The sequence below is a fragment of the Mesoplodon densirostris genome, chromosome 2, assembly GCF_025265405.1.
Source record: "Mesoplodon densirostris isolate mMesDen1 chromosome 2, mMesDen1 primary haplotype, whole genome shotgun sequence".
Classification (NCBI taxonomy): domain Eukaryota; kingdom Metazoa; phylum Chordata; class Mammalia; order Artiodactyla; family Ziphiidae; genus Mesoplodon; species Mesoplodon densirostris.
Genome location: NC_082662.1, coordinates 22,614,416 through 22,633,266, shown reverse-complemented (window position 1 = coordinate 22,633,266; position 18,851 = coordinate 22,614,416). Strand labels below are relative to the sequence as shown.

General features: G+C 53.9%; 1 protein-coding gene across 1 annotated transcript; it reads left to right on the top strand.

Moving 5' to 3' along the window:
- The first annotated feature begins 3,666 nt into the window (after window positions 1-3,666).
- Window positions 3,667-17,356, top strand: FGR (FGR proto-oncogene, Src family tyrosine kinase). The gene is made up of 12 exons (XM_060081407.1): window positions 3,667-3,686; window positions 8,641-8,873; window positions 9,343-9,445; window positions 10,264-10,362; window positions 13,483-13,586; window positions 13,831-13,980; window positions 14,636-14,791; window positions 14,888-15,067; window positions 15,665-15,741; window positions 15,977-16,130; window positions 16,907-17,038; window positions 17,148-17,356. Exons 1-12 carry the CDS (start codon window positions 3,667-3,669, stop codon window positions 17,354-17,356), a joined length of 1,617 nt encoding a protein of 538 aa, XP_059937390.1.
- Window positions 17,357-18,851: the final 1,495 nt, after the last annotated feature.

The window sequence follows — 18,851 nt, the reverse complement described above, 5'->3', positions numbered from 1 at the left end:
CAACTGGCTATGAGAATTTGAGTTAAGGTCTGTCCGCATCTTGTCCTCAGTTTTCTCAGCTGCAGAAGGAGGGTGGGGCAGTGATAGAGAAAAGCCCCTCTTAACCTTAAATGCCATGATTTTAAAAGAGCAGGTGCTTCTGGGTGTGAGGAACCTGCCCCTTTGGAGGGGGTCTTGGGAAGGTTGTGCTGGGGGTTCAGGTCTGGGGACAGGAGCCAGGGTGCAGGGGGAGGCCTGGGAAAGCCGAGCCGCGGTAACCCGGGGGGAGGTGGGAAATGGGGGCGGGAGGGCCTGGGATTTGAGGGCCCCTCCCCGCTGCGGGCAGCTGGCTTGGGGCTGGGGCGTTGACTGCAAGTTCTCCTCGTCGCCACCGCCACCGCGCCGCTGCGGCTGCAATAAGAGAAGTCCGAGGCTGCTTCTTCCTCTCTGCCCAGAGGGGGCGGCGGTCAGAAGCGGGCAGCACCCCAGTTTTCTCGCCCCCACCCCCGTCGGTACTTCTGGCTGCTGGGAGCCCCGGCTGGCTAGCCCCGGGGTCGGTCAGAAGCGGTGTCCCCTGGGACCAGGTAGGTGCAGTCAGGTGGGGCTGGATGGGCAGGCGGTGCCCCGCCCCCAGCCCGCCCTAGGCCCCAGGGTCCGGGTTGCTGGGGAGTGGGGGGACGTGAACTTGGGGAGGATTGCTGAGGGAGTTGAAGGCCAAAGCGATCCCGCTCTGAAAAGAGCCTAAAAAGGAAAACTGAGGAGACCTGGAGAGTGAAACTGGTAAAATGTGGGGAGGGGGATGAGGGAATATGGGGAAAGTAAACTAAAAGGACCCCCAAAAATGGTCTGGTGGGGAAAACGGAGGGAACCTGTAGAGATAGAATTTGGGAAGGGGGCTGGGTCGGGGGAGGGAAACTGAGGGGACCCCCACAAGGGCCTGGGAACCTTGAAGGCGAGAATTTGGGGAGAAGCTGAGGGGTCTGGAAGAGAGGAACTACTAGGTGGGGGGCCTGGGAGAATCAGGTGAGGGAGTTTGCCAGAAGGGGGTCAAGGAGAACCATTTCTGGAGGACGCAGAACGTGGGGCGCAGTTCCGGGGGTCCAGAAAGTCCCCCTATCCGGAATCGGCAGAAGTTGGGGGCGAAGTCTGTAGCTGGGAAGGGAGGGGAGGCTGCCACGCTGCAGCCCCCTAGACTCTCCCGCCCAGCACAGGTGGGCGGGTCCCGGTTGGCTAGGGGACTCCTTCAACTTGCTGGAGGCGTGGGTTCCCGTTTCCTGGGGAAGTCCCCGCCCTCGGCAGGGATGGGCCTCTCTGGGTGCCCCCTCCTGGCCCGCGGTGGCGGTCTCGGTCCACGTTCCTCCCGGGATCCGGGAATTGCTGGCCGCCCCGACGGAAATCCTGCCTTTGACCGCGATTGCAGGGAGGGGCTGTCTCCATGGCAACAAGAGGGCGGAGAGACCGAGCCCAGCGCTTGGCTGCAGCAGGACTCTACGCCCACGGTGCCCCCTTTGGTCCCCTCCCCGCCCCCCATTTTGGGTCCTCAGTCGGGGGCGGCCTGCGGGACAGAGGAGTAAGGCAATGATGTTCAGTGTTCAGGGATCCTGAGGTGGGGAATCTGCATTCTCAGGGACTTAGCCAGACTGGGACCTTGATTGCTGTGTGACTTTACGCAAGTTATGGGGCTTCTCTGGGCCTCATTTTCCTCATTTGAATTATGTAGGACATTATCTCTGCCCCTACCCAGCTCCCATCCCCTACCTTATCCCCAATCATGAGAACCAGGTGCAGAAAGCAGTTTTTGCCCAGTGTGCTGGAGGGGGTTAAGACTTATCACCCCTTCACTTTCTCAAAAGCATGGAGCGGGACCAAAAAGCCTGACAGGGCCTCCAGGAACCAGCACGCAGCTGACTTCCAGTGAAATAAATGTTTGTGGGTCTGTTGAGGCCCCATACTGGGAAAGTCAGCAGGTTTGAGATATGTCCCCCCCCCTGCCCCCCCCCCTTTTTTGCTATTTTTTGTGTTTATGTTCATGGTATAAGCACTGGTTTGTCAGCAAGTTTTGCCGTTCTCAATTCCAAATAATACAAAGTTCAAGAATATGAGTTTTATGGAAACTTCATTTTATTGAAACCAGTGATCCCTGAGTCCTTTGGCATCCTTCCATCTGTGTGTGGTGGTGGGAGAGCAGGGCTCTGTTCCCACTTCTAAGATGGGAAGATGGAGGTTTGGGAGTGAAGGACTGACAGGCCAGCAGTAGGGACCCAGAGTCCAGGGTATCCCGTCCCTGATGTGGTGAAGGAAGTAGCCAGGGATGAGGCCGGCGTTCCCCCCTCAACCCTACCAAATCCCACATAGCCCTCTGGAGGGGGGAGCAGGTGAGGAGGGGCGTGACGGAAGAAGGTATGGGGTTCCTGGGCTTCATGGCTGGCTCCTGCTCTCCAGTGGGTATGAAGCGGTGAGTGAGGGTGGAGAGTGTCTGTGGGTGTGCTTTGGGCTTTGAGTGAATGAGCATGAGCGTGTGAGCATATGTGTGGGTGTTTGGGTGTTCTCTGAAGCCACCTGGGGCTGACGTGGCAAAGGAAGTGGCCAGACTTTTGGGAGGATGGGTAGGGAGACCCCAGAACTGGGGAAGGAGGAGCCAGGGCCCTTCCTGCACAGAGCAGACCAGGCTGGGCTAGCATGGGACCCCGGGGAAGTCTGGCCACACTTTGGAATCTAGGCTCCTGTTCCCTCAGCTCCTCCTGGACCACCCATGGCTCCCATCCCCCAAGAATCTCAATTCCCTCAAGACCCCTATTTTAGAGGCTAATGGGTAGGTTTTCAGCAACAGATGAAAAACCACCTTTATCCACAAGAAATGGAGAAAATTCAGCTGACGCCCTCAGGGCCATGTGGAGGGGAAAGTGAGTGTGGCCCCCCTCCCACCTGCACGCACCTGGCCCTACCACGGTGGCAGAGTCAGACCCTGGTATGTCCTCTTAGCCCCTGGGTGTTCAGGGCTGGGGGTGGTAAGGCCTCAAGCAGGAATGGTGCGAGATGGTTGGAGGTTCTATGAGAGGCGAGGGCCTCAGTGAGGGAGATGGGGGCTCAGTAAGGGCACTAGAGCCAGTGAGGGGTGGAGGGTCCCAGTGAGGGGTGGAAGCCTTCATCAGGGGTGTCAGGCCTTGGCGAGGGATGGGGTGCGGCGGGGCTGAAACTTGGGCCTGCCCCTGGCCAGCCCAGAGCCCTGAGGAGGAGCCGGAACTCTTGCTGGATGGTGGTTTCCCGCTGCTGTTCAGTCCCAGTTCCCTTTTGGTGAAATCCCCCAGGCAGCTGGTTCAGCTCAGCCCTCCCGCCTCACCCAGAGCACTTCCCTTTCTTCTCAGCCTTGCCACTCCTCCTCCCTCAGCCTTGGAGGGGGGCTTCCTCAAGGGAAGGGAACAGAAGTGAAAGTTCACTGAGCAACTACTGAGTGCCCTGTGCTTTCAGGGGCTTGACCGCAGTTGATGCGCAGAAGCCACCCCTTGAGGTAGAGATTTAGATTCCTATTTTCTAGGCGAAGAAACTGCAGCTCAGAGAGAAGTGAACTGACTTGCCCAATGTCTCAAGCTAGTTGTCAGGCAGGGTAGAATTTGAGGCGAAATCTGTCTTCAGATCCCACAGGACGTCCTGTGTCTACATCAAAGCCCTGATGTGGCATTGGCAAGTATGGACCTCAAGAAAGATGGGTGAGCCTGGGGCTCCTGTGTCCAGGAGTAGGGGTGGGAGGCAGGCAGGTTCCCTGCTGGGTGGCCATCTGCCGTATGGCAAGGGTGGTGTGATCAGTTGGCCAGGAGCTGGGTAGGAAATATGACATTCACCAGTCAGGGACAGCATGACCTCCTGCTCAGGCTTTGGAGAGCATAGCCGGGAACAGAACTCTGGACCCAAATTAATAATCCTGGCTTTGAATCCCCTGTCTGGCTGTTTGACCTCCAGCAAGTCACTTCCCCCCTACACACAGGAGGGAGGTAGACTGATAAATGGTCCCTGGGAGCCATTCTAGCATATGGTTCTCAGCCTCACTCAGCCACACTGGACAAGAGCCTTCCCAACAACTGCACAGAAGGTACAGGTGCAAAAACTGAGGCTCAGAGGGCTCACGTTATTCACCCAAGGCCCCAGAGCTGGGTAGGACCACACAGAGGGAGATGCTGAAGGTGGGAAAAACATGGTCCAGGACTGGACCTCAGCTCTGACATCCACAACCTGATTTTGATCCAGATCAGACTTTGGAAGCCAACCCCTGTCAACCAGATGTTCAAGAGGCATGTTTATTAACAGACTCAACTCCCTGCAGTGACCAGAACACTTGTAGCCGTTCTCTGAGCTAGTGCCTTTCTGGTGTTAGCAGGCAGCCTAGATCAGCGCTGAGAAAAGAGAGACCTGGATTCAGATTCTAAGAGCTATGAAAATCAGTGATTGCCTGAGAGACCCTGGGCAGGTCACTTCCCCTTGCTGGGCTGTAATGAGAATTCAGGGCATGTAGCACAGGGCCTGGCACATTGTAGGTGCTCATTAAGGTACATACATTATTGCTTTCACAAGGACTTCAAAATACAACATTGCTTATGATGGGCTTTGGAGCCAAATTGATTGGGGTTGCATTTTAGCTTCCCCTTACTTGCTATGTAGCTAAACTTAGGGAAGTTATTTAACACCTTTGTGACTCAGCTTCCTTATCTGTAAAATAGGGGTAAAAATAAAACCTACCTCATAGGGTCACTAAATGAGATCAATCATGGGAATTACTTGGCACTGAGTAGGTGTTTAATAAATTAGCATTTTAAAACTAATAGTCATTGCCCCCCGCCCCAGACTTTTAGGAAGTCAAATTACCCTCCTAGGAATTGGTGGCTGGTAGTTGAGATCAGAGCTAGGTGAGGACAAAGAGTCCTGGGGGGCTATTTTCATGCAGATGCCAAGCAGAGAGGACCCTACCTGCTCCCTTTCTCTTTTTCCTATTTTTAGCTCTTTAGTTCTCTGTGTCTGCCTCTCTCTTTCTCTGTCTCTGTCCCTCTCTGTCTCTCTACCTCTCATTTCTGTCTGTTTGTCTCTTCTCTTTGTTTCTTTCTGGCAGTGATATGCTGGAGCTAGCTAGCTGGTACTGGCTCTTGGGAGCTGATTCTGCGAATCTCTTTCCAGCCCAGCGTTCAGGAAGTCACTTCAGTAACTTGAAATCAGCCATGGTGGGAATATTTACACCATGGAAATCAGCAACTGCTACAAATCAGGGCCCTTTTTCCCCCTTTTGTTTTAAGTCAGTATACCAGGATACCCTCACCCCTGCCCCCGCTGCCTTGCCAGGACTTTCCCTAAGCCCACAGAGCCTTCCGCCTCCTTCTCGGAAGCTGACAGTTTCTGAACCCACGTTCCACTCCAGGCATGCAGAATTCTGGGCTCCCCTTAGGCTGATTTGAAAACATTGTGGTAACATGTACCGGTGTATTGTTGGAAGTGGCCACATTGTATCTAAGTGGGGACCCAAGAGGTTGTATAAGTTTGTATCTCTTACAGAGGGGAGCTCTGTGTGGGTCTGTGTCTCAAGGATGGGGGAGCTACATATATCTCTGGGTTTCCCTCTGGGGGCTCCGTGCACCTGTGCATGCTTGCAGGAATGGCTGCAATCATCTGTGTCTGTGACCAGGCAATGGAAGAGAAGTGGTTCAGATCCTGGAACCAAACGCCAGGATAAATCATCTGTGTGACCTTGGGCAAGTTTCTAAACCTCTCTGTGCCTCAGTTGCCTTATCAATAATTATAATACTTACCTCGTAGAGTTGTCGTGAGAATAAAATGAGGTAATATATATAAAGCGTTGAATGCAGTGGCTGGCACAGAGGAAGTGCTATAAATCCTCCATATGCTATTCTTTGGGAGAGGCTGCGTGTGTGTGTGCGTGTGTGTGTGTGTAGATGGGTGAGGGCTGAAAGTGTGTGTGTATTCACAGATGTCTGCATCTGTGAATCTGTACAGAGGAGCTCAGAGTCTCTGTGTGAGGCGCTATGGGTAGCTGAGGTGACGTGTGTGCGTCTGAGAAGGTGTCGGGAGGGCCATGTGGACCTGCGTGTAGGGCTCTGTATTGTTTGAGATGTGCAATGTGTCTTCCTGTGAGAAGACCTCCATTCTCACCCTATAACTTTGTTTTCATCTTACCCCCATCTGTTTCCTCAGTGCCTGAAGTCCCCTCCCTTGGCTCTAGATGCCCCCCACCTCCACGTCTATTCTCTGCCTGAGTCTAACCAGCCCTGTAGCCCTTCAGACAGTGGCTTCACCCCAGGGGAGGGGTCCTGAGGTGAAGATCTCGGCAATGGCTTGGTGAACAGGGCCTATTTTGGGGCTCAAACCACAGCCTGCCTCACAGTTCACCACATGAGTGTCACCCCCCCCCACACACACACGGGAGAATGGTTACAGTGGAGCATGAGACAGGCTGGTGGGTCTAGAGTGGGGGTCAGGGCACTGATGTGACAGAGCCATCGGCTAAGCAGCTGGATCCAGTGGATCCAGGAAGGCTTCCTGGAAGAGGTGAGTAGTGCTGTGTAGGAGGGGCAGGACCCATAGAGAAGAGGGGGGAGGCTATCCATAAAGGGAAATGGACTTGGGAGTTGAGAAAAGCAAGACCGGGCACCTGTCCCAAGGATCCTTGGGCCCCTCTGGGAGAAATTAGGGTTCACTGGGTTGGTCCCAGCCTAGAACTCTCCATTCCTCTCATATCTGAGATAACCGAGCCCTCTCCCCGGCACTTCCTCTCTGAGTGTTGCAATGGCAGAGTTTCTGGAGGGGCGTGGAGAGCCCTTGCTCAATGACCTGCCTGCCGTGTCACTCAGAGGACACAGCTACCAGGAAAGGCTTGGCTCACTTAGGGGGTCCCCAAGGGACCCTGGTGGCTCTGGCTTCTGACCTGGGCCTTTCCCTGATGTGGGAATAAGAACAAGCTCTGGAGGTAGGTGTCCACCTGCACTCAGCTACCAGATATAGTCCTGGGGTTGCCAGGGTTTACCCAGCCCAGGGTGGAAACAGAGGCAGCGCCCGGAGGCTGGGCTTGTTTTTAGGAGACAGTGACCAGAGACCTGTAGTGAGCTGAGCAGGGCTTGACAGAAATCCTGTTAGAGACATGGGTCTAACCCAAAGGTACGAGTGTGTGAGTGTACAAGTCTGTTAGCCTGAGAGGCAGCCTGTGGCATGTGTGTGCCTGTGTGTGCTACCATGCATCAGAGCCTGGGCTCGTGTGAGAGTTAGTTGTGTTGGTGTGTGGCAGTGCTGGTAAGCACACTCATGCAAGTGTGTGCTATGAGTACTGGTGCGTGACTGTGTGCTGCCATGGGTGCTACTCTATGTGTCGGTGTGTCAGGTGGATATGAGTGCGAGAGGGCTGGTGTGGTGGTGTGTCCTGTCTGGGGGTGGATGTATAAGTGAGCCGGGGCTGTGGGAAGGAAAATGAAGGCAGAAGGCACGCTAGGGCCGAGCCCAGGCCCCCTGGCTTCCTGGAGAGGACAGGCGCTGGCATCTGGCTGCAGGAACACTGGCAGAGACTTCACCTTCCGTGTCCTCTGTCTCGCCTTCAGGTCTCTGGCCCCTCCCAAGGACCATGCCGCAGCCCCACTGACCCAGGAGTAGGGGCCTGAGGGGTGAGTGGGAGGAATGGAGACAGAGGGCTCTCAGGGTCAGGAAATGGGGTAGGGGGTGGTCTTTCTGGGCCCCACAGTTCCTCACAGCCCCCTCCTCCTACAAGGACCCTGTTGCTAGGTAACAGATGGGGGAGCCGGAATGAGGCAGCTTGAAAGGCCAGAGGCTGGACCCATGACAGGAAATGGCCTTGATCCCCCTCTGCAGGGAAGCTCCAGGTGCAGGCACACAGCCCTCACACACACTTACACACAAACACACATTGATACATAGACATGCACACACACACAGAGACACACACATACCCACAGAGACATGCACACCTACTTACACAGACCTACACACACAGATACACACACGCAGACAGGCACAAATTCTCCCACTCAGGGCTATGCACAGAGTCGTGACACACAGATACAGAGGCACCCACTCACACACACCCACTTGCATGCACAGTCACACACACACAGGCATGCACACGCACGCTCACACAGAAACACACGCATACGTAATACTCATACAGATGTGAACACACAGAGCCATCACATGCAATAAACATACACACACTCATACACACACTCACATACACACACAGACGCAGACATTCACAAAAGGCTACACATACACACACACACACAGACACACACCCACCAGCAAACTCACAAATACTCAGAGATACACACACAAGCACTCTGACGGAGTCACGGAAACCCAACACGTTGAAGCACTAGAAGGCAAAAATATGTAAATGAACACAGCAACATCGTGAAGCGGAAAACCAGCCCCGTGGAGGAGACACATACTCTCTCCACACACTAAGGCAGCTGGGGGGGTGGACGCAATGGTGGCCCTGCCCCACCTTTATCCCTCACTAGGGAGGACACCCCCTACTCCAGGCCTGAGAGAGGAAGCTGCATGCCTGTGTGAGTGTGTGTGCGCAAGCGTGCATGCATGTGTGCCTAGGGTGGCATATCTGGCAGGGGCCCCAAGTGAAGCATGCCCCCCATTCTGTAGCAGGGCACGTGGAATGGGCTGTGTGTTCTGCAAGAAGTTGGAGCCGGGGCCCAAGGAGGATGGTGGCCTGGAAGAGGACTTCAGGGGCTACGGGGCTGCAGACCGCTGTGGCCCTGCCCCTACTCAGGGCCGGCCTGCATCCTCCTTCACCCATATCCCCAACTACAACAACTTCTCCCCTCAGACCGCCAGCCCCGCCTTCCTCAATGGGGGCACCATCAGGGGCATCTCAGGTGAGTCCAGTGGGCTGGAGTCAGGCACTGACTGGACCCTGGCAGGACCTAGGGGAAGGAGAGACTTGGACTTGTCCTTAGGAGCCTCCATTATGATTTGGGAGACACGGCCCTGCTTTTAGCGCACAGTCTGAGGGAGTATGTACAGCCCTAGCCTCGGAAACCCTAGTCTGAGGGGGAGACATAGTTCTGTTCCCAGTCTGAGAGAAGGACTCTGATGACAGATGCCAATGGGAAGTCTGCTTGGTGGGGGAGAGCAGAAGCAACTCCCCAGGGAGCCCCCAAGGCGGGAGGGAGGGGCTTGAAGGTGTGTCCTGAATCCATGTCCAAAGCAGAAATCCACTGGATTCCAAAGACCTTTGCGATCCAGTGCACTGCAGCAGTGGGGAGGCATAGTGCCTGGCTGTGGAACAGGACTCTGGGGTGCAGCCCCTGTGGTGCCTCCTGATGAGTAGCCCTGACTCTGCAGGGACTGGGGTGACCCTGTTCATCGCCCTTTATGACTATGAGGCCCGAACAGAGGATGACCTCACCTTCGCCAAGGGCGAGAAGTTCCACATCCTGAACAACATGTAAGTGATCAGGCCACCCAGCTCAGGACATGGCCTGGACTGGGAGCAGGACCCAGAGAGGAATCCTACCTGGTCCTTGTCCTCAGAAAGCTCTAGGCTAGTTGGGGAGGGGTACCTGACAATCACAAGCTGGGGTGATTGCTACTATGTAAGGGGAAGCCTGAGGAACTATGGGCACAGAAAGAACACCAACCATGGTCTCCAGGGTAGTAGTGATCAGGGCAGGCTTTCTGGAAGTGATTTCTAAGCTGAGACTAGAAAAATGAATAGACATTGAAAGAAGAGGTGAGAAAAAAGGAAGAGAGCGAGAGAGAATGAAACTAGAGAGAATGAAACTAAATGATGACTTCTGGAAACCACCAAGTGATTCAGTATAGGTGGGCCATAAAGTATGAAGTGCAGAACAGAGAGAGCAGATCCTGGAGAGGTGGGTGGGAGCAGATTCTGCAGGGCTTTTTAAGCCATCTTGAGGAATCTGGATTTTATCAAGAAGGAAATATAGCCATTGGAGGGGTTTTTAATGGAGAAGTGACCTAGTTAGCTGTCCACTGCCCGCCCAAACCCCAGCCCAGCTGAAGTGCCAGAAAAGAAAGCCAGGAGGCCCAGATGTCCCCAAACATATTCCTTCAGTGGGGAGAAGCTCCTGGGGCAGCTGCAGTGGCTGGGGGCAGAATAGACGAAAGCCTTGGGGAGGGTGTGTACCCAAGGTGAGGGGTTGGCAGGGCCAGTGTCCACCTGATCCTCGGTGTGACCCTGCCTGGCCCCATGGTGCCCCAGGGGCTGGGTTGCCAACGCAGCCGCCTGTTCTGTGCCTTCAGCGAGGGTGACTGGTGGGAGGCTCGGTCCCTCAGCTCTGGACAAACTGGCTACATTCCCAGCAACTACGTGGCCCCTGTGGACTCCATCCAGGCTGAAGAGTAAGTAGGGGTTGGGGGGAGGCCAGCCTTACACACAGGACCCTGGAGTCCAGACTCAAGGCCACTTCTTGGGCAAGTCACAGCTCCACTCTGAGCCTGTCTCCTTACCTGTAATTCTGTAAGATCTTTGTGAGGATAAAAAGATAATAATGATGACACTAAGAGTAGGTAAATATTATCTAGCACGTACTATGTTCTGGACACTATTCAAAGTGCTTCCTTTGAATTAACAAAGTTAATTCAACATTAACAAAGTTAATGCATTAACAAAGTTAGAAACTAATAGAATCCTATTTTACAATGAGGAAACTGAGGCACAGAGAAATTAAATATCCTGTCCAGTTCACATGGCTAGTAAGTAGGTGGAACTGGTATTTGAACCCAGATAGTCTGGCTACATTTGCTAAGCATTATATATATATAGCCCCTCGGAGATAACAACAGTGTATGAGCTTTAAAAAAAAAATTGTAAAGTGCTAAACAGATGGAAGGGGGCATTACTTAGAATTAATTCTATTAAGGAATCAGAGAATTATCATTTATGGAGTATCTTGATGTAATTGAGATACTATGACAGATACTTTACCTATCTAGATTCATTTAATTCTCACAGTAACACTATGGACATTATTATTGTCCCATTTTACAGATGAGGAAACTGAGGCTCATAAAAACTCTTTATCTAGCCTCACATATACGTACATATATGGGAAAAGTAAAGATTGGAGAGACGGCAGAATGGGAGTCACCAGGACTTGGTGACTGATTTGCCATTGGGCTATGGGGAGTGGGAGGAATCCAGGGTGACCCAAAACCTTCTTGAGGAACTGAGTGGGTGCCATTTGCTAAAGTGGGGAACACAGGAGCAGGTACAGATACATGAGCGAGCTTGTTAGGTTGAATTCGTGGAGAGGAACACCCACATGGAAGAGACGGCCAGCAATTAGATTAGGTTGTGCTTTGTATGCGAGGTGCCCAGCACATGCCAAGCCATGCCCCTGAATTAGCGCAGAGGAAGGGGCATCTTATTCTCATTGGAACTAAGGCTCCTTAGTTTGTGTGATGTGGCTCCTGCAGAGGGCACATCTGGGCTGGGGTGGCAGGACTCTTCAGAGTGGAGATGATAAATAGAGCTGCACAGGGGAGTGAAGGAAGAGGGAGAAGAGTGAGAAAGAGATTGGCCCTAGGACCCAACTTTGGAAAGAGCTGTTGGAAAACCAGGCCAGGCTAAGTCAGAACAGCCAAGAGGGCGGAGGAGAGCTTTCAGGAAACAAGAGAGGGAGTGTCAGAGGCTGCCACTGGATTTGGCAGTGGGGGTGACCTTGGTGAGAGATCTCTCCATGTGAAGTGGGGGTGGAGGCCAGACAGCAGGGCCTGGGAGGGAGTGGGAGGTGAGGAAGTAGAGACCCAAGTGTGAAGTGCTTTTTCAAGTGAAGGAAGGTGAGAGATATAGCAGAATGTTGATGGCAGGATAGAGCTTAGAACGGTTTCCTTTGGGGAAGGAAGAAATGTGGGCATATGTAGAGGCTGGTGGTGGGATGGAGAGGCTGCAGATGGGGGCTGGTCGGTGGGGGAGAGGTGTCCTTGAGCAGATGGGAGTGAACAGGGTCCTGAGCTCAAATGGGATGAGGCCTTCATCTGGAGAGGGTGGTAGGAGGCATGGAGGAGAGGAGAGGTGATGAGGTAGAAGGTGAGAGGTTTTGGGGGTCCACATCTCGGCGGCAGTGTTGTGAAGTTCAGAGAGGCACTCCATGCAGTTTCATGGTTAAGAACAGTGTCATGGTCAAGAGCGCACGCCCTAGAGCAGACAGCTTGGGTTCCTATTCTGGCAGCACAGCTTAAGAGTCGAGTGGCTGTGGGTAAGTTGCTTAACCACTAGGCATTTCAATTTTCTCGTCTGTCTAATGGGGGTTAATAATAGTACCTACTTCACAGTGTTGTTATAAGAATTAAATGAATACATATATGTATGACAGCAGAGCCTGACACAAATAACTGCTGTTATGATTATGTCAATTATTAAGGAAGTAGCTAATGTCATGGGTGTGAGTGGGGGCAGAGCATTGATAAAACTTGGGAATGTGTTCTGTCTGCATAGTTTCTCCTTTCCCACCCTGCCTGCCCTCCTGGACACGCTATTCGCCAATGCCTTCCCCTCTTGCCCAAACTGTGCGTAGTACCCAGGTATGGATTGACAGTCCCAGAGTTCACTGAGACTGCCACCTCCCTTGATTTGAAAACTACGCTCCTTTTAATTCAGCCCAAGATGGTCACAGGCCAATTTAGTGATCAAATGACATCTGAGTCTTCTATGACACCTACGGTCACCTCGACTCTCCCAGTGTACTCTCACAGTTGGTTTCAGGCTACAGTTCAGTCCCAGGAAGAATATCCAAGAGACAGAAGGAATGCTTGAGGTCTGAGGTTGAAGTAGAGACTTAGAACAACATCCAAATTTAAGAGAGTGGAGGAAAAGCAGCAGTCAGAGCTGGGCAGGAGCAGTCAAAAAGAGGGGAAGAGGGAGTTCCCTGTCAGTCCAGTGGTTAGGACTCGGCGCTTTCGCTGTCCTGGCCCGGGTTCAATCCCTGGTCAGGGAATTAGGATCCCACAAGCCACGAGGTGCGGCCGAGGGGGGGAAAAATAGGAGGGGAAGAGAAGCAGGAAGGGGCGTCATTCTGGACGCCAGATGAGGAAAGGATTTGAGATGTGTGCAGGGAGAGGAATCTGAGCGACTGCCTGCGATGGTGGGAAAAGAAGTAGGGTGGGAGGCAAAGGATTTCAGGTAGAGCTCATCAGCCAGCCCTGTGGGCAGGTCAGTTCCCCTCTCTGTGCCTCAAGTTCCTCATCTGTAAATGAGCCTATAGAAGGAGCGGTAGTGAGATGGACACTGATGAGGTCACTGATGACCAGGGTTCTAGCAATTTAAATTCAAGAGAAACCCAGAGAGTGGAGAGAAGTCTAACCTTTATTGGGCACCTTCTGTGTACCAGGCATTCTACATTTGCCTTCTCTGTGATCCTCCTAATCAGGCTGAATCTTGGCTAGTTAGGTGACTTTTCCCAGGAGGCTGAGTTGGAGGTTGAACTGGGTGTATCTGACTCTTGCCTGCCCTCCCAACAGGTGGTACTTTGGAAAGATCGGGAGGAAGGAAGCAGAGAGGCAGCTGCTCTCCCCGGGGAACTCCCGGGGGGCCTTTCTCATTCGAGAGAGCGAGACCACCAAAGGTGGGGCTGTGCCACTGACCATCCAACAGGGAAGCCTAGCCATTAGGGGTAGGCTAGGAGCAGTGGGGTGGGGCTTGGGACAGGGCCACGACTGGGACAGGGTTGGAGGGGCAGAGCTAAAACTGGGACTGGGTTCAAGGGATGTGGCCATCCAACCTCAGAGTCCCCAGCCTTTTGGGCCTCTCTGGGCTCCCAGGCTGGGGATGAGGAGGAAAGCTGGCCCAAAGGTGACCCTTGCCCACAGGCGCCTACTCCCTGTCCATCCGGGATTGGGACCAGGCCAGAGGCGATCACGTGAAGCATTACAAGATCCGCAAGCTGGACACAGGTGGCTTCTACATCACCACGAGGGCTCAGTTCGACTCGGTACAGGAGCTGGTGCAGCACTACCTTGGTGAGGGCAGCCCTCAAGGCTGGCGTGTGCTTCAGATTCCTGAACCAATCGGCTGAGACTGAGGCTCAGAGAAGGAAAGGGGCTCCCAAAGCAGTAGTGGCTGGACCAGAACTAGAACCCAAATATCCGGGCTCCCAGCCCAAGATCCTGCTCTGTAGGTTTCCAGAGGAAACTGAGGCATGAAGCTGTCCATGGCCAAAGGATGCCCTCTAATGTCTGAGCTGGGTAGGAGACTGAGTGGACCTGACTTGGAGGATGGGCTGTGGGGTTGAGGGGAAGGTTAGCATCCATGCCTCGTTTCTGCTTTGGTTGGTTAGGCCAAGGATAGGTCTGTGGAAGGGTGAGGGCTTCATGTCCACACCTTTGTCTGGAATTTCCAAATCCATTTCTACCTGTCAGGCCCAGCTGGAGGCCACCTCTTATGCGAAGGCCCCCAATCTTTTCAGGGATCATCTCTCCCTCTGGTGCCACCTCCTTCCCTGGGCACCAACATGTTCACCTACTCAGTGGACCAGGTTGCCTTCTGCCCTGGCCTGTGACCTCAGCTGTGTCCTAGTTCCTTATAACTGATCTTGGGGGCTGGGGTGGGGTGAGGAATGTGTGGGCCATTCTGGCCTGCCTTTGACTTCCAACCTCCCAATCTCCCACTGCCCAGAGGTGAACGATGGGCTGTGCCACCTGCTCACGGCGGCCTGCACCACCGTGAAGCCGCAGACGCTGGGCCTGTCCAAGGACGCCTGGGAGATCAGCCGCAGCTCCATCGCGCTCGAGCGGCGGCTGGGTACCGGCTGCTTCGGGGATGTGTGGCTGGGTACGGAGGTCCTGGGAGCGGGGGCCGGGGCCCGAGGCAGGGGCGAGGGCTTGGGACGGCGACGAGCCGGTCCTGACAAGCCTTTCCGCCCGACAGGCATGTGGAACGGCAGCACGAAGGTGGCGGTGAAGACGCTGAAGCCGGGCACCATGTCCCCGAAGGCCTTCCTGGCGGAGGCGCAGATCATGAAGCTGCTGCGCCATGACAAGCTGGTGCAGCTGTACGCAGTGGTGTCGGAGGAGCCCATCTACATCGTGACAGAATTCCTGTGCCACGGTGAGGGGCGGGGTCATGAGGCGGAGTCTGGGAGGGCGGGATTTGGGGCGAAGTTAAGGTGCGTGTCTCTTGGGGAGGGACTTGGGTGGAGACTTGGGATGGGACGAGGAACAATGGGCAGGGTCCGAGTGAGGGGCCGGAATGAGTGAAAACACAGGAGTGTTGGGAGTGGGGGCGGCGCCAAGTTAGACGGGGCGGGCCCGGCCTGGGGGCGGAGCCTTTGCCTGGGGGCGGAGCCTCGTGGGTGGTCAGCTGGTGGGTGGAGCTTGGGCGAGTGAAGGCGGGATCTGTGATGAGAAAGGATCTGGGGCAGAGTCTTAGTGGGGCTTGTCTAGGGAGGATGGAGGAAGAGAAGAAACGAGACGTGGGCAGAATCAGGGTGTCTGTGAGAGTAGGGCCTGGGCGAGATCTGTGAGGGGCTGAGGCACCTGGCAGAATCCTGAGTGGGGGCGGATCTAGGGTGAGAGGCCTGGGAGCAAGGGGTGGGGTCAAACTATGTGAGAGGAGTCATGGAGAGGGGCGAGGCCAAGCGAGAGAAGGCAAGCCTGGAGCTGGGAGTAGTGTCTTGATGCTGATTTTTTGAGTTCTCCTCCCCAGGTAGCTTGCTGGAGTTCCTCAAGGACCGGGAGGGCCGGGATTTGAGGCTGCCCCAATTGGTGGACATGGCAGCCCAGGTAAACTGGGACAACAGCCTTTATCTCTCAGAGCCCCTCCTATTATTTTCCACAAATCCCTGTGTCCTCAAACGCCTAGCCTACCCTGGAAGTGCAGCCCCAGCCCCTGGATCATCTGTGTGACCTGAGGCAGGACACTGCCCCTCTCTTTGAGCCCCAGTCTGGAAAGTGGGTTTTTCAAATGATCCCTCATGCAAACCATGGTGTTCCCATCTCTCTACACCTTCGCCCCCAGGTAGCTGAGGGCATGGCCTACATGGAGCGCATGAACTACATCCACCGAGACCTGAGGGCAGCCAACATCCTTGTGGGGGAGCGGCTGCTGTGCAAGATTGCCGACTTTGGGCTGGCCCGTCTCATCGAGGATGATGAATACAACCCCCAGCAAGGTGCCCTGTCTCACCCCACCTTCCAAGAGCTCTCCAGTGCACCAAGGGGCTGCCATGGGGCCCCACCTTCCCGCAGACGATCCAGGACATTCCCACTCTGATGTAGTGTAAGAGGCAACTTTGGGTTCAAACCCAGCTCCTCCACTTACCAACCATGTGGCCTTGGGCAAGTCACCTAACCTCTCTGGGAGCTGTCTTTTCTCACAATAAAATTCTCAATGAAAATATTCAGACAACAGTAAGTCAACAGATATTTATCAAGCACCTACTATGTGCAAGGCACTGCTATAAATCTCAAGTGAAAGACCATAGAGTGTAATAGGGGAAATGTTGTAGCCAGAATGCCTGGGTATGAATCTTAGACACTTACAAGCTGTGTGATTTGGGCAAGTTATTAACTACTCAGTGCCATCTTTTCCTCTTCTGTACAATGGGGATAATAATAGTAATAGTAAAAAAAAATAGTAATAAAACTCACAGGGTTTTCATGAAAGTTAATTGAATTAATGCACGTAAATCGCTTAAAATGGTGCCTGGCACGTGGTAAAGGCTATACAAGTGTTAGCTATTATTATGATGAGAATTATTACAATGTTTGTAAAGTGCCCGGTACTATACTAGACACAGTAACAAGTGCTGGCTAGATACCAGGTCTTTTCTGTTATGCCCAGAAATCTCTGTGCTTAGGGTCCCCAGTCCTAAAGATGCCATTCTCTTAATCCAGCTGTTCCCAGGGATTTCTGCACTAACTTTCCCTTCTCCCCCAATCTCTCCAGGGACCAAGTTCCCCATCAAGTGGACAGCCCCAGAGGCTGCCCTCTTTGGCAGATTCACCATCAAGTCAGATGTGTGGTCCTTTGGGATCCTGCTCACTGAACTCATCACCAAGGGCCGAGTCCCCTACCCAGGTTTGCTGGGAGGTGGGGAAGGTGGAAGGGTGGTCATAGGAAGGGCTTCTTCCTAGTTGCCTCTTCAGGAGGGGCTAGGCCCCCTGACTGACAGAGCTCCACCCTCCAGGCATGAATAAACGGGAAGTGCTGGAACAGGTGGAGCATGGCTACCACATGCCGTGCCCCCCAGGCTGCCCAGGATCCCTGTACGAGGTCATGGAACAGACCTGGCGTCTGGACCCGGAGGAGAGACCTACCTTCGAGTACCTGCAGTCCTTCCTGGAGGACTACTTCACCTCCACAGAACCCCAGTACCAGCCTGGGGATGAGACATAGCCTGTTTGGGCATCAACCACCTCTCTGGGGGTGCTCACAGCCCTTCCAATTGCCAGGGCTCTGGTTCCAAAGCCCCGCAGGCCTAGAACCCTCTAGAGTCCTAGCATGTCAGAGCAAGCAAGTTGCTTTGGCATCATCTAAGGCAACCCATTCATTTTAAAGATGAGGCAAATCAAGGCTCAGAGATAATCCCTCACCAACTCTGGCCCCAAGCTCTATTTCTCCCCTTCCCACTTCTGCCCCTGCATGCCTCTAGTCTTCCTGTCTGCACTCCCCCAACAAAAGAAATGCTCAGATCTTGTCTAGTTATTTATAAAACTGTATATCCTTTCCCTCACTTATCTCCTGTCCCTGCTTTCCTACCCTGTCATCCCACCCTGGTCCTGGCCCCCAGAATTCACCTCCTACTCAATTCTCTCATGTCTGTAAGTTACAAAGAGAGGGAAAGACTTTGCCGGATCCCTTTCCCGCTGGGTGGATTCTGTAGTCCAGGACAGAGGTCCAAGGCCAGGGTGAAGGAGAGTGTTGCTGAGGGCTCATCACCTCTCTGAATCATGTATGTGTTTACTGATTTTGTAAATAAGAAAAGTGACAATATGAATCCTTGAGCCGTGAAAATCCCTTCCTGTGGGAGGGATGGTGGTCGGTGGAAGGTGAGTGGGGTTGATTTGGCTGCTGGGAGGCAGGGGAGGTAAGAGAGCGCCCTAATACCTACTAAGCACAGGGCACCCAAGGTGTGTTCTAGGACACCCCAGAGTCCTGAAGCTCATCCCCATGTGAGTTTAGGGCAAGTTGAGAGATGGATATAGAAGACAGGTAATTGCAGATCAAAATATCTCCTTCATTACTCATGTGGCTTTCAATCTGCATGCAGTGGTTTTGCTAATTCTTTACTTGATTTCAGCAGATTTACTGTTCATCACAGGCACCACAGCAGACCCTCAGGCCTCCCGCAGTGGGGCAGGGGGAAGACCACAGTGGACGCTCTGCAGCTCCCCAGAAGGGACAAGGGGTGGGTGGGGAGAAGCCTGAGAGTCTAGCTCATTGGATTTCACTTGGGGCAACTGTGCCCCCAGAGGGCTTTTGGAGAGGTTTGGAAGCAGTTTTGTTAGTCACAATGACTGGAGGCTCCTACTGGCATGTAGTGGACAGGGAGGGGGGTGCTAAGCAGCCTGCCATGTACCCTGAAATGAAGATTTGTCCCCCGCCCAGCACCCCCTTTGAGAGACTCCAGCAGCTGATGTGCCTCCAGGTGAAAACAAGACGAACAGGGAGGGCTTCCCTGGTGGCGCAGTGGTTGAGAGTCCGCCTGCGGATGCAGGGGATGCGGGTTCGTGCCCCGGTCCGGGAAGATACCACATGCCATGGAGCGGCTGGGCCCGTGAGCCATGGCCGCTGAGCTTGCGCGCATCCGGAGCCTGTGCTCCACAACGGGAGAGGCCACAGCAGTGAGAGGCCCGCATACCGAACAACAACAACAAAAAAAAGACGAACA

What these genes read in the sequence shown, in the direction of transcription:
- FGR (XM_060081407.1), top strand. Translation starts at nt 3,667, where the DNA reads ATGGACCTCAAGAAAGATGG. An exon ending in ATGGACCTCAAGAAAGATGG is followed by an intron (nt 3,687 to 8,640) that starts GTGAGCCTGGGG and finishes CCCATTCTGTAG; the next exon opens with CAGGGCACGTGGAATGGGCT. An exon ending in TTCCACATCCTGAACAACAT is followed by an intron (nt 9,446 to 10,263) that starts GTAAGTGATCAG and finishes CTGTGCCTTCAG; the next exon opens with CGAGGGTGACTGGTGGGAGG.